A 20,733-nucleotide genomic window follows, 5' to 3' on the forward strand; every position below is an offset into this window, starting at 1 on the left:
AGAAGCGAAAACTACAAAACCGCCGCCATTTTTGTAGTCCCGAGGTAGACACGTGGCCCCCACGCCCAGCGACAGCGCCCTCTGCTGGTCGCGGGTGGCTTGGGCTTGATGACATCATTCATCCCGTTCGCGGCAGTCTAAGACGTAAATAAGCCATTAAAATTCCCTGGATGAGTTTATTTCACAAAAGACAGTTGAAAGAATGAATCATTAAGTCAACTGACAACCGAAAAACGTGCCAAATGCACAGCATTATTCCAAAAACAACCGAAAGAAGCGAAAACTACAAAACCGCCGCCATTTTTGTAGTCCCGAGGTAGACACGTGGCCCCCACGCCCAGCGACAGCGCCCTCTGCTGGTCGCGGGTGGCTTGGGCTTGATGACATCATTCATCCCGTTCGCGGCAGTCTAAGACGTAAATAAGCCATTAAAATTCCCTGGATGAGTTTATTTCACAAAAGACAGTTGAAAGAATGAATCATTAAGTCAACTGACAACCGAAAAACGTGCCAAATGCACAGCATTATTCCAAAAACAACCGAAAGAAGCGAAAACTACAAAACCGCCGCCATTTTTGTAGTCCCGAGGTAGACACGTGGCCCCCACGCCCAGCGACAGCGCCCTCTGCTGGTCGCGGGTGGCTTGGGCTTGATGACATCATTCATCCCGTTCGCGGCAGTCTAAGACGTAAATAAGCCATTAAAATTCCCTGGATGAGTTTATTTCACAAAAGACAGTTGAAAGAATGAATCATTAAGTCAACTGACAACCGAAAAACGTGCCAAATGCACAGCATTATTCCAAAAACAACCGAAAGAAGCGAAAACTACAAAACCGCCGCCATTTTTGTAGTTCCGAGGTAGACACGTGGCCCCCACGCCCAGCGACAGCGCCCTCTGCTGGTCGCGGGTGGCTTGGGCTTGATGACATCATTCATCCCGTTCGCGGCAGTCTAAGACGTAAATAAGCCATTAAAATTCCCTGGATGAGTTTATTTCACAAATGACAGTTGAAAGAATGAATCATTAAGTCAACTGACAACCGAAAAACGTGCCAAATGCACAGCATTATTCCAAAAACAACCGAAAGAAGCGAAAACTACAAAACCGCCGCCATTTTTGTAGTCCCGAGGTAGACACGTGGCCCCCACGCCCAGCGACAGCGCCCTCTGCTGGTCGCGGGTGGCTTGGGCTTGATGACATCATTCATCCCGTTCGCGGCAGTCTAAGACGTAAATAAGCCATTAAAATTCCCTGGATGAGTTTATTTCACAAATGACAGTTGAAAGAATGAATCATTAAGTCAACTGACAACCGAAAAACGTGCCAAATGCACAGCATTATTCCAAAAACAACCGAAAGAAGCGAAAACTACAAAACCGCCGCCATTTTTGTAGTCCCGAGGTAGACACGTGGCCCCCACGCCCAGCGACAGCGCCCTCTGCTGGTCGCGGGTGGCTTGGGCTTGATGACATCATTCATCCCGTTCGCGGCAGTCTAAGACGTAAATAAGCCATTAAAATTCCCTGGATGAGTTTATTTCACAAAAGACAGTTGAAAGAATGAATCATTAAGTCAACTGACAACCGAAAAACGTGCCAAATGCACAGCATTATTCCAAAAACAACCGAAAGAAGCGAAAACTACAAAACCGCCGCCATTTTTGTAGTCCCGAGGTAGACACGTGGCCCCCACGCCCAGCGACAGCGCCCTCTGCTGGTCGCGGGTGGCTTGGGCTTGATGACATCATTCATCCCGTTCGCGGCAGTCTAAGACGTAAATAAGCCATTAAAATTCCCTGGATGAGTTTATTTCACAAAAGACAGTTGAAAGAATGAATCATTAAGTCAACTGACAACCGAAAAACGTGCCAAATGCACAGCATTTTTCCAAAAACAACCGAAAGAAGCGAAAACTACAAAACCGCCGCCATTTTTGTAGTCCCGAGGTAGACACGTGGCCCCCACGCCCAGCGACAGCGCCCTCTGCTGGTCGCGGGTGGCTTGGGCTTGATGACATCATTCATCCCGTTCGCGGCAGTCTAAGACGTAAATAAGCCATTAAAATTCCCTGGATGAGTTTATTTCACAAAAGACAGTTGAAAGAATGAATCATTAAGTCAACTGACAACCGAAAAACGTGCCAAATGCACAGCATTTTTCCAAAAACAACCGAAAGAAGCGAAAACTACAAAACCGCCGCCATTTTTGTAGTCCCGAGGTAGACACGTGGCCCCCACGCCCAGCGACAGCGCCCTCTGCTGGTCGCGGGTGGCTTGGGCTTGATGACATCATTCATCCCGTTCGCGGCAGTCTAAGACGTAAATAAGCCATTAAAATTCCCTGGATGAGTTTATTTCACAAATGACAGTTGAAAGAATGAATCATTAAGTCAACTGACAACCGAAAAACGTGCCAAATGCACAGCATTATTCCAAAAACAACCGAAAGAAGCGAAAACTACAAAACCCCCGCCATTTTTGTAGTCCCCAGCTAGACACGTGGCGCCCACGCCCAGCGACAGCGCCCTCTGCTGTCGCGGGTGGCTTGAAAAATTCGTTAAATCCGTTCGAGTCAGTCTAAGACTTAAATAAGCCATTAAAATTCCCTGGATGAGGTTATTTCACAAGAGAGAGTTGAAAGAATGAATCATTAAGTCAACTGACAACCGAAAAACGTGCCAAATGCACAGTATTTTTCCAAAAACAACCGAAAGAAGCGAAAACTACAAAACCGCCGCCATTTTTGTAGTCCCGAGGTAGACACGTGGCCCCCACGCCCAGCGACAGCGCCCTCTGCTGGTCGCGGGTGGCTTGGGCTTGATGACATCATTCATCCCGTTCGCGGCAGTCTAAGACGTAAATAAGCCATTAAAATTCCCTGGATGAGTTTATTTCACAAATGACAGTTGAAAGAATGAATCATTAAGTCAACTGACAACCGAAAAACGTGCCAAATGCACAGCATTATTCCAAAAACAACCGAAAGAAGCGAAAACTACAAAACCGCCGCCATTTTTGTAGTCCCGAGGTAGACACGTGGCCCCCACGCCCAGCGACAGCGCCCTCTGCTGGTCGCGGGTGGCTTGGGCTTGATGACATCATTCATCCCGTTCGCGGCAGTCTAAGACGTAAATAAGCCATTAAAATTCCCTGGATGAGTTTATTTCACAAAAGACAGTTGAAAGAATGAATCATTAAGTCAACTGACAACCGAAAAACGTGCCAAATGCACAGCATTATTCCAAAAACAACCGAAAGAAGCGAAAACTACAAAACCGCCGCCATTTTTGTAGTCCCGAGGTAGACACGTGGCCCCCACGCCCAGCGACAGCGCCCTCTGCTGGTCGCGGGTGGCTTGGGCTTGATGACATCATTCATCCCGTTCGCGGCAGTCTAAGACGTAAATAAGCCATTAAAATTCCCTGGATGAGTTTATTTCACAAAAGACAGTTGAAAGAATGAATCATTAAGTCAACTGACAACCGAAAAACGTGCCAAATGCACAGCATTATTCCAAAAACAACCGAAAGAAGCGAAAACTACAAAACCGCCGCCATTTTTGTAGTCCCGAGGTAGACACGTGGCCCCCACGCCCAGCGACAGCGCCCTCTGCTGGTCGCGGGTGGCTTGGGCTTGATGACATCATTCATCCCGTTCGCGGCAGTCTAAGACGTAAATAAGCCATTAAAATTCCCTGGATGAGTTTATTTCACAAAAGACAGTTGAAAGAATGAATCATTAAGTCAACTGACAACCGAAAAACGTGCCAAATGCACAGCATTATTCCAAAAACAACCGAAAGAAGCGAAAACTACAAAACCGCCGCCATTTTTGTAGTCCCGAGGTAGACACGTGGCCCCCACGCCCAGCGACAGCGCCCTCTGCTGGTCGCGGGTGGCTTGGGCTTGATGACATCATTCATCCCGTTCGCGGCAGTCTAAGACGTAAATAAGCCATTAAAATTCCCTGGATGAGTTTATTTCACAAAAGACAGTTGAAAGAATGAATCATTAAGTCAACTGACAACCGAAAAACGTGCCAAATGCACAGCATTATTCCAAAAACAACCGAAAGAAGCGAAAACTACAAAACCGCCGCCATTTTTGTAGTCCCGAGGTAGACACGTGGCCCCCACGCCCAGCGACAGCGCCCTCTGCTGGTCGCGGGTGGCTTGGGCTTGATGACATCATTCATCCCGTTCGCGGCAGTCTAAGACGTAAATAAGCCATTAAAATTCCCTGGATGAGTTTATTTCACAAATGACAGTTGAAAGAATGAATCATTAAGTCAACTGACAACCGAAAAACGTGCCAAATGCACAGCATTATTCCAAAAACAACCGAAAGAAGCGAAAACTACAAAACCGCCGCCATTTTTGTAGTCCCGAGGTAGACACGTGGCCCCCACGCCCAGCGACAGCGCCCTCTGCTGGTCGCGGGTGGCTTGGGCTTGATGACATCATTCATCCCGTTCGCGGCAGTCTAAGACGTAAATAAGCCATTAAAATTCCCTGGATGAGTTTATTTCACAAAAGACAGTTGAAAGAATGAATCATTAAGTCAACTGACAACCGAAAAACGTGCCAAATGCACAGCATTATTCCAAAAACAACCGAAAGAAGCGAAAACTACAAAACCGCCGCCATTTTTGTAGTCCCGAGGTAGACACGTGGCCCCCACGCCCAGCGACAGCGCCCTCTGCTGGTCGCGGGTGGCTTGGGCTTGATGACATCATTCATCCCGTTCGCGGCAGTCTAAGACGTAAATAAGCCATTAAAATTCCCTGGATGAGTTTATTTCACAAAAGACAGTTGAAAGAATGAATCATTAAGTCAACTGACAACCGAAAAACGTGCCAAATGCACAGCATTATTCCAAAAACAACCGAAAGAAGCGAAAACTACAAAACCGCCGCCATTTTTGTAGTCCCGAGGTAGACACGTGGCCCCCACGCCCAGCGACAGCGCCCTCTGCTGGTCGCGGGTGGCTTGGGCTTGATGACATCATTCATCCCGTTCGCGGCAGTCTAAGACGTAAATAAGCCATTAAAATTCCCTGGATGAGTTTATTTCACAAATGACAGTTGAAAGAATGAATCATTAAGTCAACTGACAACCGAAAAACGTGCCAAATGCACAGCATTATTCCAAAAACAACCGAAAGAAGCGAAAACTACAAAACCGCCGCCATTTTTGTAGTCCCGAGGTAGACACGTGGCCCCCACGCCCAGCGACAGCGCCCTCTGCTGGTCGCGGGTGGCTTGGGCTTGATGACATCATTCATCCCGTTCGCGGCAGTCTAAGACGTAAATAAGCCATTAAAATTCCCTGGATGAGTTTATTTCACAAATGACAGTTGAAAGAATGAATCATTAAGTCAACTGACAACCGAAAAACGTGCCAAATGCACAGCATTATTCCAAAAACAACCGAAAGAAGCGAAAACTACAAAACCGCCGCCATTTTTGTAGTCCCGAGGTAGACACGTGGCCCCCACGCCCAGCGACAGCGCCCTCTGCTGGTCGCGGGTGGCTTGGGCTTGATGACATCATTCATCCCGTTCGCGGCAGTCTAAGACGTAAATAAGCCATTAAAATTCCCTGGATGAGTTTATTTCACAAAAGACAGTTGAAAGAATGAATCATTAAGTCAACTGACAACCGAAAAACGTGCCAAATGCACAGCATTATTCCAAAAACAACCGAAAGAAGCGAAAACTACAAAACCGCCGCCATTTTTGTAGTCCCGAGGTAGACACGTGGCCCCCACGCCCAGCGACAGCGCCCTCTGCTGGTCGCGGGTGGCTTGGGCTTGATGACATCATTCATCCCGTTCGCGGCAGTCTAAGACGTAAATAAGCCATTAAAATTCCCTGGATGAGTTTATTTCACAAAAGACAGTTGAAAGAATGAATCATTAAGTCAACTGACAACCGAAAAACGTGCCAAATGCACAGCATTATTCCAAAAACAACCGAAAGAAGCGAAAACTACAAAACCGCCGCCATTTTTGTAGTCCCGAGGTAGACACGTGGCCCCCACGCCCAGCGACAGCGCCCTCTGCTGGTCGCGGGTGGCTTGGGCTTGATGACATCATTCATCCCGTTCGCGGCAGTCTAAGACGTAAATAAGCCATTAAAATTCCCTGGATGAGTTTATTTCACAAATGACAGTTGAAAGAATGAATCATTAAGTCAACTGACAACCGAAAAACGTGCCAAATGCACAGCATTATTCCAAAAACAACCGAAAGAAGCGAAAACTACAAAACCGCCGCCATTTTTGTAGTCCCGAGGTAGACACGTGGCCCCCACGCCCAGCGACAGCGCCCTCTGCTGGTCGCGGGTGGCTTGGGCTTGATGACATCATTCATCCCGTTCGCGGCAGTCTAAGACGTAAATAAGCCATTAAAATTCCCTGGATGAGTTTATTTCACAAATGACAGTTGAAAGAATGAATCATTAAGTCAACTGACAACCGAAAAACGTGCCAAATGCACAGCATTATTCCAAAAACAACCGAAAGAAGCGAAAACTACAAAACCGCCGCCATTTTTGTAGTCCCGAGGTAGACACGTGGCCCCCACGCCCAGCGACAGCGCCCTCTGCTGGTCGCGGGTGGCTTGGGCTTGATGACATCATTCATCCCGTTCGCGGCAGTCTAAGACGTAAATAAGCCATTAAAATTCCCTGGATGAGTTTATTTCACAAAAGACAGTTGAAAGAATGAATCATTAAGTCAACTGACAACCGAAAAACGTGCCAAATGCACAGCATTATTCCAAAAACAACCGAAAGAAGCGAAAACTACAAAACCGCCGCCATTTTTGTAGTCCCGAGGTAGACACGTGGCCCCCACGCCCAGCGACAGCGCCCTCTGCTGGTCGCGGGTGGCTTGGGCTTGATGACATCATTCATCCCGTTCGCGGCAGTCTAAGACGTAAATAAGCCATTAAAATTCCCTGGATGAGTTTATTTCACAAAAGACAGTTGAAATAATGAATCATTAAGTCAACTGACAACCGAAAAACGTGCCAAATGCACAGCATTTTTCCAAAAACAACCGAAAGAAGCGAAAACTACAAAACCGCCGCCATTTTTGTAGTCCCGAGGTAGACACGTGGCCCCCACGCCCAGCGACAGCGCCCTCTGCTGGTCGCGGGTGGCTTGGGCTTGATGACATCATTCATCCCGTTCGCGGCAGTCTAAGACGTAAATAAGCCATTAAAATTCCCTGGATGAGTTTATTTCACAAAAGACAGTTGAAAGAATGAATCATTAAGTCAACTGACAACCGAAAAACGTGCCAAATGCACAGCATTTTTCCAAAAACAACCGAAAGAAGCGAAAACTACAAAACCGCCGCCATTTTTGTAGTCCCGAGGTAGACACGTGGCCCCCACGCCCAGCGACAGCGCCCTCTGCTGGTCGCGGGTGGCTTGGGCTTGATGACATCATTCATCCCGTTCGCGGCAGTCTAAGACGTAAATAAGCCATTAAAATTCCCTGGATGAGTTTATTTCACAAAAGACAGTTGAAAGAATGAATCATTAAGTCAACTGACAACCGAAAAACGTGCCAAATGCACAGCATTTTTCCAAAAACAACCGAAAGAAGCGAAAACTACAAAACCGCCGCCATTTTTGTAGTCCCGAGGTAGACACATGGCCCCCACGCCCAGCGACAGCGCCCTCTGCTGGTCGCGGGTGGCTTGGGCTTGATGACATCATTCATCCCGTTCGCGGCAGTCTAAGACGTAAATAAGCCATTAAAATTCCCTGAATGAGTTTATTTCACAAAAGACAGTTGAAAGAATGAATCATTAAGTCAACTGACAACCGAAAAACGTGCCAAATGCACAGCATTATTCCAAAAACAACCGAAAGAAGCGAAAACTACAAAACCGCCGCCATTTTTGTAGTCCCGAGGTAGACACGTGGCCCCCACGCCCAGCGACAGCGCCCTCTGCTGGTCGCGGGTGGCTTGGGCTTGATGACATCATTCATCCCGTTCGCGGCAGTCTAAGACGTAAATAAGCCATTAAAATTCCCTGGATGAGTTTATTTCACAAAAGACAGTTGAAAGAATGAATCATTAAGTCAACTGACAACCGAAAAACGTGCCAAATGCACAGCATTTTTCCAAAAACAACCGAAAGAAGCGAAAACTACAAAACCCCCGCCATTTTTGTAGTCCCCAGCTAGACACGTGGCGCCCACGCCCAGCGACAGCGCCCTCTGCTGTCGCGGGTGGCTTGAAAAATTCGTTAAATCCGTTCGAGTCAGTCTAAGACTTAAATAAGCCATTAAAATTCCCTGGATGAGGTTATTTCACAAGAGAGAGTTGAATGAATGAATCATTAAGTTAACAGACAACCGAAAAACGTGCCAAATGCGCAGCATTAATTCAAAAACAACCGAAATAAGCGAAAACTACAAAACCGCCGCCATTTTTGTAGTCCCGAGCTAGACACGTGGCGCCCACGGCCAGCGACATCGCCCTCTGCTGTCGCGGATGGCTTGATAAATTTCTTAAATCCGTTCGAGTCAGTCTAAGACTTAAATTAGCCATTAAAATTCCCTGGATGAGGTTATTTCACAAGAGAGAGTTGAATGAATGAATCATTAAGTTAACTGACAAGCGAAAAACGTGCCAAATGCACAGCATTATTCCAAAAACAACCGAAAGAAGCGAAAACTACAAAACCGCTGCCATTTTTGTAGTCCCCAGCTAGACACGTGGCGCCCACGCCCAGCGACAGCGCCCTCTGCTGTCGCGGGTGGCTTGATAAATTCGTTAAATCCGTTCGTCAGTCTAAGACTTAAATAAGCCATTAAAATTCCCTGGATGAGGTTATTCACAAGAGACAGTTGAAAGAATGAATCATTAAGTTAACTGACAAGCGAAAAACGTGCCAAATGCACAGCATTAATCAAAAGCCGAACTAAGCGAAAACCATACAACCGCCGCCATTTTTGTAGTCCCAAGCGACTGACAGGGAGTTTCAAATATTCAAGTCTAATCTAATCTTATTAACGTCTGTTTCAGAGAATTTTCGGACGATCGGTGTTTGTTTGTTCTTATAGGAATTAACTGAGTGTTTAAATATGTTCAGAGTGTTTGATTTGGTACATTTTATTCTAAAAGGTTTTGGCTAAAACTGTGTAATGTTGAGAAGCTTGGGCTGGTAAATTCTACATGTCCACGTTCTCAATCTGTTGCTTGACAGCTCGAGGAATTGCTTTTGAAATCTTTTTAAATGTTCATCTTCGACATATTGTAGAGCGCACACAAATGTTGAAAAGGAAAGCCAGTTGCCCTGATCAACCATTAGATGGCGTAGTGACCCACACTCCTTTATCTCTCCAGTTGTGCGAGGAGATTGATTTTGTTTTGCCAATAACATAACCGTTGTTCCATATTTGGGATTGATGTGTTGTAAAATTGTGCTTGTACATAAGGGAGCAGGGCTTGCTTATGAAAAGACTATTATAATACTGTCAGTTTATCAACGTTAAATAAAAATAAAAAAATCACACCGAAGCACAAATTCATCACCTCCCATGTATTTATTTTTTTTAAAACACCTTTGGAGAGAAAACCAGATGCTATTATTTTCTATCAGTAAAGATATTACGTAACCATTTGATTTTTAGTACAATACGTCAACATTAAAAATCAATTGCTGTAAGTCCACCTTCTTTATCTTTTTTTCCCCATATGGTGGACTCTGTTTTTCCACAAATGAAAACGATTTGGTTTATTGCTTGTATTGATTTGTCATCGCGAATATGCTGGATAAATGCATCTTGCTAAAGATTCCATTTTAGTTGCATATGGTTCCATCTTGGTTGTAGCCAAGAATTCAATTTGAGTTGACACTGATTGATCTTTCTTTGGATATTGAATGATTGACTTGCAGCAGTGTCTTTCGTTAGGTTCCTAATAGCTCGGTATGTATTTCACACAAGATTTCATGGGGATACGATATGTATTGCGCCATCTAGTTTGTTTTGGGGAGGGAAACAATGCTGACTCGCGCCGTTTGTTTGTTTTGAACAATTTCCTCGCTTCTTTTCTAAGCCACAACATAGCGAGAAGGCAGGCAGGCACTCGGTTTGCCGAGCAAGGTACCTTTCGAAGACGGCAGTGCACCTCGTTCCTTCCACATGCAGCACGAAGTGACGTTGCTTCTCTTTGGTCACACTTGACGGCTGCACGTATTCAAAGTTGATTGTTGGACTTTCACTGGATTCCAAGATCGCGTTTGCACGCTCAACAAAACAGTTTCTTCCCCATGCAGGTTCACCCCACCAGGTGATCAATGCCAGATAGCCACACCCTCCCCAACACAGGTGAGCCCACTTACCAATTAAGCCAGACCACGCCCACCGCCAATCATCGTGCGAGTACAATGTGCGAACGTTGATGACGTGTTCATCGCAATTATCCGCACATCCCACAACAGGAAGAAACCACCAAAATATGGATCATACAGTATTCATCACATGCAATCTTACTTTCATCATCGTCTGCAAAAACAAACAAACAAACAAACAAACAGAATGTTGTCCCATTCCAAAGATTTTCCAACAGTCCCGCAGATCGTCCCACAAAGTTTTTGTGCAAACACATCTTCTGTATTTTCAATGTCTTGCTCACAAATAAATACATTTTGCTCAATATTAAAACTTTTTCTAAGCAGTTCACTGGATGGATGAATATCATACAAGATCTTAAAAAATAAAAATCATGGAGCTAAGGCGTTATTTTGTTTTTTTAAAAACAGGAAGGTGTTTCTTTTTTTTTCCCGACTGCTTGTGCAATAGCAGCTTTAACCAGCAGATGGGGCGCTATTGCAGTGTGACCATCTGAATCCGCGGGGGGGGGCCATGTTGGGCGGGGCTTGAGTGTGCCTGTCGTTTGCACGCAAACTCAATCAATTGCGATCTTTTGCCATTCTTTGATGTACTTAACAAAACAGGCGAGTGCTGATTTTCAACGCTGAATGCTGGAAATGTGTTCAAATAAGAGATGATTTGCTTGCTTTGGCTCCTGATTCCAAGTCGGAGCGACGGTTGCGCAAACGCATTTGAGATGCGAGTTGCGCTCACACCAATTTGCCACTTAATTGGAACAAAAAACTCGTCAAGTGCAAACAAAAAAACAACAAACAAACATTTGCTTGCCATTCAAAAGAAAAGGAAAAACTCAATGAAGCTGCCCTTGACATCAAGGTCAAAGTTCAATTCTGCACTCTTGTAAAAACAACCCAAAAGTATACATGCAGGTCAGCAGTGTCACCCCCTAGTGGTAAAACAAAAATATCTCCAATAAAAGAGGCGACATTTTTAAAATCACAGGAAACCAAAAATCAAACATCTTCAGTGCGTCATACGAACAACAACAGCAAATACAAGAGTTTTTTTTAAATGATTATTATTTGACACTCTAGTGGAGAGCTGCAAAACATTTCCACTTACTTTCCATGACAAATTGAAAGTTGGCAAAAGAATGACGCCAAATTAGAAAGTGACAAATTCAAACCCGAGCGCAAATGTTTTGCTTGACGTCACTCTTCTTCAACACATTTAACAATTGCAACAGCTGCATTACTTTTTTGGGGGGTTTTTGGACTTGAACGTCACCAAGTGGAAAATCTTCAACGATGGACATGTTCCAAACAATCGGCATGGAAAAATGACGCATATGAAAAAGCTCTTCATCATCATCATCATCATCAGTGACTGCTCAACGTGTTTGTCGCTTGTGTGTGGGAAGAACACAGGTCACATGACCTGCTCAGATGATCATTTCCATATGAAAAATGGAAAGATGTCAAATCAATCCTTGTTCAGAACAATTTGCCTTGATGTATTTGTCAGGATGTTTTGCTTGCTATTACTGATCAATAACTTTTTGACTCCAAAGTCACAGCACACATGGACGTCGTTTTCCACGCCTTGTAGCTGTAATGGCGCGGCTCTGCCACAAGGTGGAGGCGCCGTTTTGACACGCGTGTGACATCACTTCCTGTACTCTGTTTGTTTCAAACGCCAGTTGGCATGTCGAGGACACAAGTTGGACTTCCACTTGACTTGATTGATCCCTCTGGGAAATTGGCATGTCCAGCAGCAATGAGAACACATCATCAAATCCAAAATCATTCAATCAATCAATCAATCAATCAATAAGCTTATGACACCGGAGATTGAATGAAATAAATGAAAGCGCACGCTCCCCCCTCGCCCCCCCAGTGAGGACTTGCCGATTTGCGGACAAAAGAGAGTTGTTGAGTGTGTTGGTCGGCCGCTCGGGGAGCTGGCGACGTTTGACCTTACACGCTTTCAACGGCGCACAATGGCCGCGGGCTCAGCTTACGCCGGCAAACACAAGCGCCTTTCACGCTCAAAGAGCAGACGGCCGACGACGCCACCCGACCCCGCCGGCAAAATTCCCCAGCGCCGACCAAAAGGAGCAAAGGATCGAGCGGACGCCGGTCGCCCGACGGGAGCGCTGACCACATCGTGGCGTCCCACTCCATGACCGGCGACCCCCGCAACCACCAAAAAAGCAACAATGCGGGTCCCGCCCCCGCTTCAATTCCATCCGGTTGCGGCCGGTAATCGGAGCGGAGGAGCCGGCGCGGGAGGGGGATTCCGCAGACACAAGCGCGCACTTGTTGTGTGGGGAAACACGCTGATGAGGGCACAAGAGAGCGCCTGGGCGGGTCAAAGGTCACGGGTCGGAAAAGGCGGCAAGTCCGACGTGACGTGACAGTCGACGTCGTGAAATGGTCAGCTTGAAAAACACAAAATCCACGTTGGGAAAAAAAAAAAGGGAGCGGATCAGCTGATCAGTTGACGTGGTGGGCGGGGCACAGAGAAACCATGCCAGGAAAAGACTTTTGCCGTTTGTTTTTTGTTGCGACGCTCCATCCTCCAAAAATGTTGATTTTGGTTCGCTCCGCAGCCAATTGACAATTTGGTGCTCTTCAATCAGCCGTTTGCCACCAAAGTCGCAGTTGGCATCTCAACGCCCCACTTGGCGAGTATCCGGCAACACGTGGAATATTGCTGGCAAAAACAGCAAACGTTTGTGTGTGCGCGAGTGGACGCTTCACACAGGAATGTCACGCGCGCGCACGCCTGCGCGCACGCGTGTGCGCTGACATTTTGGGGAGATATATAAACGGCGGCGCAGGACGGCGCAGGGCACAGCCTTCCTCCACGGACCGCCCTGACCGCAGCATGTTGACCAGGTAGGTCCGCAATGCGAGTTGAGCTCAATGAAATGTTGGAAAATGGCCTCCATTTGCCAGAATGACAAGAAAAAAAACAAAAAAAAGTTGCTTTTGTTTGTGATTGGCAGACGGGCGCCCTTCCTCCTCCTCCTCCTCCTCCTCCTCTGCTTGTCCGCGTTGGTGGTGCGGGTGCAGGGAGACATCAACGCCGACGGTCAGTTGACGTTTGCGTCCGACTTGTCAACTTTCTTGCTCACGGCTCGCAATTTTCTTTTTCTTTCTTTCTTCCCCGTGCAGATTCCACCTCCGACGAACTTCCCACTGGTGAGCGGCAAACATTTGCCACTTTCTTGACACACGCAAAGTTGAGGGCGGGCAAATCCGACTCGCGGCGTATTTGTTGGTCAGCAGGGTCCGCAAATCTTTCATCCCGCCAATCGGCAACGGCCACAAAATCTCATTTGGGGCGGCCATGTTGAATTGAGCGCACATCCGTTTCCTCGCCGACCGCATATGACGCATTCCAGATGCACACGGATGACGTCGCCAGCGATCAATCGATCACATTGATCGCTGGCGTTTGGCCGAAGGACGAGTTTGTCGTTGCAGGCTGCCGCAACGCTTGCCGTCAGCTCGGCCAATCGGACAGGAAACATCCGGAAGGTGGTCGCTCAGCCATTTTTCTTTGGGAGATGCTGTTGCCGTGGTGACTGATGACTTGGGCCATTTCTGGCAAGACATGAAAACAAACGCAAAAGGCTGAGCGTCTTCAGACAGATGCACTCCAACAAAGGACAAATGCATGTGACAGTGGGCGGGGCTTAGTTGCGGCTTCCTGCTGGAAACGCGGCACGCAATCCGCTCGGCGCCTTTCGCCAATTAGCGAGTCACTGGTGTATCGACACGACATTTGTTTTCAATGTTGTTTTCTTGCAGCTGGCGCCGCCAATCGGGTAACAATCGTCGGTACGTCTCGTTTGGCCGCCCGCTCCTTTTCTTCACGCACACGCGCGTGACCCTTCTTCAATTGCTTTGCAGAAGCGGCGGCGGCGGCAAACGGCGGCGCCGAAGCGGAAGAAGGTGAGAGGGCGGCGGGCGCGTGGCGCCTCCTTTGCTTGAAATGATTCTCCGCTCACCATGACGACGAGAGCAAATGTCATCTTGCGGCCACACAAATCAAAGTGGGCGCTTTGCCGTCTTTTCTTGCAGATGACGAGAGTCCGGTCGAGAGACGCCAGGACACGTTCAGTCGTCCCGCCGCCAAAGCCGAAAGGGTGGCCGGCGCCGGTTTGAGCCTCGCCTCCAATTTGCTTCATGTTGAGCGTCCCCGGGGCCCCGGCGCTTCCACGGGCCCCAAAAGTCCATCTGGCCGCCTTGGAGCCAAACTTGCGGCAAGAAAGGGAAACGCGTCCAAAAGGAAATCCAAAGTGCGCCGCGTGTGAAAAGCAGCAAGAAAAAAAAAGCAGCTTGATAATAAAAGATTACAACCTTGTCACTCCTCCACTCATCAATCAATCCATCAATCAATCAATCAATCCTTGACATATCTTCCATTTGGCATGAGGTCGTGTTTGCGTTTGCTTCTTCAACCAAAGTCTGATATGATATTTGTGCGGATGAAACGCTCCCCCACGTCCCGTTGCAGCATTTAGCGCAAAACAACAATCACCGCCACCAGCGGCTCCATCCAATGGCGGCCATCTTGCATGTGGCGCTTTTTGGGGCCTGCTGGAAGATCAAGGCCGGCTTTTTGCAAACAAACATTCAACAAGCAACAAAAAATAATCATGTTTTCCAAACGTCGTACTGACCGGTCGTGACAAGCGTCGCCGCTGCCGCCTTTCCGTTTGGCCAGCGCGTCACCGGCTTTTGTCGACATGTCCTCACTTCCTGTTGGACTGCCACCAGACGGCACACTTGCACCACTTTTCATGTCAAACGCGTCACTGGCTGCAAACATCCAAAATGGTGCACAAGTATAAAGCGACTGCGTTCACGGCTCAAACCTGAGACAAAGAGGAAAAAAAAAAAAAAAAAAATCAACTTGTCATCAAGTCACATTTTTTCAACGCTTGTTCAATTTGACCAGCAAAAAATTTGCTTTCACAGCTGCTGAATGCACAACATTACATTTGGAATGGCCGTCAAATCAAGTGCATACTCTCGGAAATTTTTTTTTTGTAAAAATCAACATGCACACTCTTGAAAAAAATCACAAAAAAAAATCAAAGTGCGCACTCTCATTCAATCTCACATTGAAAGCCGGATGCACTTCATGGACGAGTCCAAAGTCCAAATGAGCTCAGCAGATTTGCTGCTCCGGGAACAACTTTTGAAGGAATTCCTTTGGCGCAGGATCACCTCATTTCATTACGCTTCATTTTGTTTCGTTGACTTTCATTTCGTTTCGTTGACTTTCATTTCGTTTCGTTGCGTTTCATCTCGCTTCGTTTCGCTTCATTTCATTGGTGCCTTTATTTCCCTAATGTGACAGGTGGCAGATCCGGTTCTTCCAGCTTGAATGCGGCCCGCTCGTTCAGCTTTGGCTGTCGCCATGACGACGATGAAGAAGGTGAAGGTCGACCTCGACCTTTGACCTGCGCACAGACGGGGAGGGGTCGCCTCCGCTCGTCCGTCACCTTCCCGTCGGCTCCTTCCGCTCCGCTCCCGCCGTCTCGCGGCTCGGGTGGGCGGAGCGTGAGGAGGCGTGGCCCCGGCCAGCCCACCCATAAAAGCGTCGCCGGTCCGCGGCGAGAGGATGAAGTTGAGCGGGCGCGACGGGAGAAGCCACCGTGAGATCTCGCTGACGTCGCCGGCCGTCTCGCCAAAATGTTGACACGGTGAGTTGAGCGACGGGAAGGCGAGCCGGCGCGAGCGAGCGAGCGTGCGTGGCAATCTTTTGCCCAAGACGGACGATTGGCGCCTTCAGCGACTTTTCTTGCAGCCAATGAACAAGGCGGCTCCGAGGCTCGCTCGTCACAACAAACTTTGTGTATTTGGATGTAGGACAATTAGAATGTGCTTCTTTTATTTGACTGCAATTGTGTTCCAATCGTGTTGCCGATTGTGTGTGCGCGTATGTTGCAGGTGTATCCCAGTGTTAGCGCTCGTCACGTTTGCCGCTTTTTGTGCAGCTGCTCCGATTTCTGGTGAGCCGGCAACATTTACTCTCACCTTTGCGTTCTATTTCCAAATGAATGAATGAATGAATGACTGCCTTATGCGGCCAAATGGCAATTGGATGTTTTTTTGTTTTTTGGAAAGATAGTGCACCAGGTGGTGCCCAAAGCGCTTCACAAAGCTCGCCATTCATACACGTGCACGCACACACCCCAGTGGTGCTCTTCTGCCATGTAAGCGCCAGTGGGAGAAAACGGCTTTCAGTGTCTGGCTGGAGGAAACTTGGTCACAAGCGCTGAGGATGGAAGGCACAACCTCGAGCACTCGAGCCGTGCGACTGACAAAGTCGCTTGCTTTGAAGATTTGCAATTGAAAAAGGCGCCTGCAATGGAAGCAGAAATGTGTTTGATTTGTTCCAGGCAGAAATGCGGCGCCGATCGCTCACCTTGACGGTAAATTTGGTTTGGACGTTTGTCCTGGTGTTTGAATTGTCAACGTTTTGTTCCTGCAGGAAAAGCAACAACGCCAGCGACGGCGACGTCACGGCCAGGTGCGCTCCACACACACACGCACGCACATGGGGGTGGGCGGAGCCTGACCCAAATGAATCTCATGTTTCATTACGTGGCACATAAGCGACATTAGCATGTTGCGTCATCCGTTGCCGTGTTGTTGAGAAAGTGGTGCTTGTGAAAATGCGCTTCCATCTCAACGCGCTCCGTTTGCGTTGCAGTCCGTACCGAGTGGCGCCACACGTCCCATCCTCCAGGTTTGAGTGCGCTTTTTCCCCACACGTCTTTCTTTGCGTCTCTCGCGGCGCCGACTGGAAGCTTTGCGTTTGTCCGCAGATGCCGACGACTCGCAAGAACGAGGCCAAGGTAGATAGAGTCCGAGCCGGTCTTGTTCTCGTGCCGTTCGTAGGAGTCATCCGGTATTTTGTGTTGCTCAGCGCAAGCCGACGACGAGGACATGGAGCAAGTGGAGCGCCAAGGTCGGAATCCTTCAAAGTCGTTTCTGGTGCGCTAACTGACTCCTCACTTGACCGAGTGTCACGTTCATGTCCGCAGGTGCTTCCGACTCTCCGGATTCAGGTAGGGCTGGGTCTGCAACAGATCCAGTATTTGCGGTGCTCTTCTTGACACATTTAAAAAAAAAAAATAAAAAATGAATGCGTGTGTTCACAAGACTAGCTGACCGACTTGCAGTCTTCTCAATGGGTTTACCAAGCATCCCGTTGAAGAATCCTAAACGTTTCCATACTGACGATGATGTCAACATGTTAACAACACACTATATCTCTGCAGAAGGAGCAGCAGAAGGTCCTGACAAGTCCCTCATGGAAAGTCAAGGTACAACCGTATGTCTTCTTACCCTAGCCAAGTCTGTCAAAGACTTGGAGGACTTTTTGAACCCCCAACAAAAAAAACAAACAAAAAAACAACAACTTGACAGATGAGAAACAGTTTCTATTTTTTAACAGTTCCAGAGTCTCTAGAATCAGCCGATTCCAAAAAATCACGCGAGTCTGCAGAATCATCAGAGTCTGTGGATACACCAGGGTCTGCAGAATCTGAAGAGTCTGTGGATACACCAGGGTCTGCAGAATCATCAGAGTCTGTGGATACACCAGGGTCTGCAGAATCTGAAGAGTCTGTGGATACACCAGGGTCTGCAGAATCATCAGAGTCTGTGGATACACCAGGGTCTGCAGAATCTGAAGAGTCTGTAGATACACCAGGGTCTGCAGAATCATCAGAGTCTGTAGATACACCAGGGTCTGCAGAATTCTCAGAGTATGAGGATACGCCAGAGTCCGCAGAATCTGCAGAGTCCGTGGCATCGCGAGAGTCTGCAGCCAAGTCTGCAGAGTCGGCCCAGTCGTCAAAGTCTGCTGATTCGGCAGAGACCTCCGATTCACCCGACTCCCCTGAATCACCCGAGTCTCTGGACTTGCCGGACTCTGTGTCAGAGTCGGGTTAGTTGCTGCGTTACCTTAAACTGATACCCTTTGACCACATTGAGAAATGCTGGCCAGGTTTGACATTCCGCTACCTTCTGTTGTCAGAGTCAAGTTCGGAGACCGACAAGGACAAGAAGAAGACGAGCGCCGAGTCCGAGTCGGACACCGCCGGCGCCGGCATTGATGATGAGGGCGACGGTTCTGACCCCGTGGCTACATTAGAGGAGGGAGGCGAGGCGGGTCCGGAGGTCTTAGATGAGGACGACGCTCGGGCCCGGGAAGGAAGCCAGATGGCGGGAATGGACTTGTCTGAGCAGTCAGACTTGATGGAAGGGGAGGAGATGAGAGCCCAAGATGAAATCTCTCCCAAGGACGACAGAAGGTCCGATGGCGGCGTCAGCATGGAGGAGGTGGAGCTTGGCAGAGATGGCGTCAAGGAGGAAGTGGCCACGGAGGAGGAGCAGAAGAATTTTGAAGCACGTGACAAGAGCTCCCAAATCTTCCAGTCCACTGAGGGTAACCCAGTCCCGCAAACACGCGTGTTCAACTCCAAGTCGCTTTCTGACCTTGCTTGCTTGCTTGTTTGTTTGCTCTTTGACAGCAACTCTTGTTGACAAGCCAAAGGTCACGCCCTCCCACCTCGGGGTAAATCCCACCTTCACATCCGACACCTGAAATATACAAAAAGCTGGCCAGGAAGAACCAACTTGAACATTCTTCTTGTGCTTTTCTTCCTTCAGGGGTGAATTTGACCTTCCAGCTCCAACTGAGAGGGTGACGACCCCCATCCTTGTCCAGATCTGGATCGACTTGCGCACATCTGACGCCTGTGCTTTCTTTTTTCTTTTTTCTTTTCTTTTCTTTTGTGTGTTTGCAGAAGCAAGCGTTCACGAGGCGCGGGACTTCCTGGAATGCTGTTGCCATGACAACTTCCCGTCCGCCGAATGAACATGTACATCCGCGTCTGTTGTGTAGCACTCGACGCAATAAATCCCATTTCAACCCTCACCTTGTCCTTGTTGTCATTTCTGGCCGCTCCATTTGCTTTGCTTTCTGTTCTTCTCAAGCTTGTCTTGCAGTCTTGCCACTTTTGTTCCGACCTGTGCTCGTCAAGTGAAGTCCTCGCCTCGTGTCTTCCAATCAATCGGCCGCTTTTGTTTGTCCTTGGGTTTGGGGTTAGGGCCTTCTTTCACTCTTTGGCGGGCAGCTCCTTGTTGCTGTCACCTTGTTAGCCGACCCTTCACTTTCCTGCTCTTACTTTCACTTTGCTTTGACTTGTTGACTTTCAATTGACAGCTTTCTCGTGCTTTCGTGAGTAAAAGGGGCTTTGTTCAGTCCAGCCTGCGTTCTTGCCCGCTGCTTCTTCAAATTGATCATTGACGTGTTGAGCAAATCAGACGGCCAAAAGTTCCAGCTCCAGTCAGCCCGGCCCGGCCACTTGGAATGTTTCGGGTCAAATCAACAAAGCCATTACGGCCGTTTGCCACAAATGAGTCGGCTGTGTGGGATTTTCTCGCCTTTGGCAAAGTCACAACTGCACCGCTGGACTTGAGTTGACTGCAAGTTGTGCATGTGGACACCACGCGCACCTTTGAAACATTAAGAGTCCGAAGCAAAGACATTTTTCTCTCAGCAACCAATTGAAGTCAATAAAATGATTTGGACTTCCCTCGCTTGCGTTCTATCTCGTCAGTTTTCACTTAATCCCCCCCCCCGCACCCCCCTCGCTCTTTCCGTCTCTCTCGCTCTCTTTGGAGGGCATTTCAAGTTTCTTTGAGAATCCCAAGTTAATTGCAGGAGTGGAGGCGGGTGGTTTTAGGTTACGCGGTGGGAGGTGGGGGTCAGTCTGTGGTCCAGTTACCCACATGCAAGAATGACGGAGATGAACAAGATGTAGTTTCCCCAAAACCATCAATGAGGAAGGTTGGTGGTCTTCACACACACACGCACGCACGCACGCACGCGCACGCACGCAGTGGCCTAAGCCCGCCCCCTGGGTATAAAATGCTGAAGCAGAACTTTTGCGCAGAGCAGCATCGTCATGTCGTCGTCTCGGTGAGTAAACTTGGACAGCCAAATGCTGAAATCTGATTGACTGATTGATAAGCGCTGAAATATGTGATGATATGTTCATGACTTGTGATCCGGAAGACGATAGTAGCTCATTATTGACGGGCACGATGACTGATATTGATTTGCCGCGTGATGTGTTGACCGATGGGTGGCTTCGGGGCCCTCAGGAACTTGATTGCGATGTCCCTGCTGGTTGTCCTGGCGGCATCGGCGGCACGGGCGGCTTCCGTGGAGGGTAAGGCCAAGCGAAGGCCGTTTGCCGCTCGCCGACGTCAGCCCTGCGCTTCTTTTCCAGAGCGCGAGGAGGCGGAGCCGGCCGAGGAGGCGGACGGCGACCGGT

The 20,733-nt window shown here is 48.3% G+C and overlaps 2 protein-coding genes across 13 annotated transcripts; both read left to right on the plus strand.

Moving 5' to 3' along the window:
• Positions 1 to 10,321: 10,321 nt before the first annotated feature.
• LOC144007725 (uncharacterized) lies at positions 10,322 to 14,713 on the plus strand. Its single transcript, XM_077507587.1, has 7 exons — positions 10,322 to 10,352; positions 12,412 to 12,619; positions 13,369 to 13,454; positions 13,538 to 13,564; positions 14,177 to 14,206; positions 14,279 to 14,320; positions 14,450 to 14,713. The coding sequence occupies exons 1-7, from the start codon at positions 10,322 to 10,324 to the stop codon at positions 14,680 to 14,682; spliced, it is 657 nt and encodes a 218-aa protein (XP_077363713.1). The 3' UTR covers positions 14,683 to 14,713.
• Positions 14,714 to 15,481: 768 nt separating this feature from the next.
• On the plus strand, positions 15,482 to 19,328 carry LOC144006979 (uncharacterized). Of its 12 annotated transcripts, XM_077506176.1 has the most exons (13): positions 15,486 to 16,080; positions 16,328 to 16,389; positions 16,872 to 16,910; positions 17,094 to 17,129; positions 17,209 to 17,238; positions 17,310 to 17,351; positions 17,428 to 17,451; positions 17,665 to 17,709; positions 17,841 to 18,335; positions 18,426 to 18,836; positions 18,922 to 18,965; positions 19,061 to 19,094; positions 19,198 to 19,328. In XM_077506176.1, the coding sequence occupies exons 1-12, from the start codon at positions 16,070 to 16,072 to the stop codon at positions 19,064 to 19,066; spliced, it is 1,245 nt and encodes a 414-aa protein (XP_077362302.1). In that variant the 5' UTR covers positions 15,486 to 16,069; the 3' UTR covers positions 19,067 to 19,094; positions 19,198 to 19,328. The 12 variants fall into 12 exon arrangements, with proteins under 12 accessions (XP_077362297.1, XP_077362293.1, XP_077362295.1 ...); XM_077506171.1 differs by having other exon boundaries at positions 15,482 to 16,080; positions 16,328 to 16,812; positions 17,209 to 17,351; positions 17,546 to 17,709; XM_077506173.1 differs by having other exon boundaries at positions 15,483 to 16,080; positions 16,328 to 16,910; positions 17,546 to 17,709.
• The last annotated feature ends 1,405 nt before the right edge of the window (positions 19,329 to 20,733 follow it).

The sequence above is a fragment of the Festucalex cinctus genome, chromosome 19, assembly GCF_051991245.1.
Source record: "Festucalex cinctus isolate MCC-2025b chromosome 19, RoL_Fcin_1.0, whole genome shotgun sequence".
Lineage (NCBI taxonomy): Eukaryota > Metazoa > Chordata > Actinopteri > Syngnathiformes > Syngnathidae > Festucalex > Festucalex cinctus.

Coding starts and splice junctions, on each gene's coding strand:
- LOC144007725 (XM_077507587.1), top strand. CDS start 10,322: ATGCCAGATAGCCACACCCTCCCCAACACAG. Junction 13,455..13,537: donor GGGAGACATCAACGCCGACG/GTCAGTTGACGT, acceptor TTCCCCGTGCAG/ATTCCACCTCCGACGAACTT. Junction 13,565..14,176: donor CTCCGACGAACTTCCCACTG/GTGAGCGGCAAA, acceptor GTTTTCTTGCAG/CTGGCGCCGCCAATCGGGTA.
- LOC144006979 (XM_077506167.1), top strand. CDS start 16,786: ATGCGGCGCCGATCGCTCACCTTGACGGTAAATTTGGTTTGGACGTTT. Junction 17,352..17,427: donor GGAGCAAGTGGAGCGCCAAG/GTCGGAATCCTT, acceptor TCATGTCCGCAG/GTGCTTCCGACTCTCCGGAT. Junction 18,837..18,921: donor AATCTTCCAGTCCACTGAGG/GTAACCCAGTCC, acceptor GCTCTTTGACAG/CAACTCTTGTTGACAAGCCA.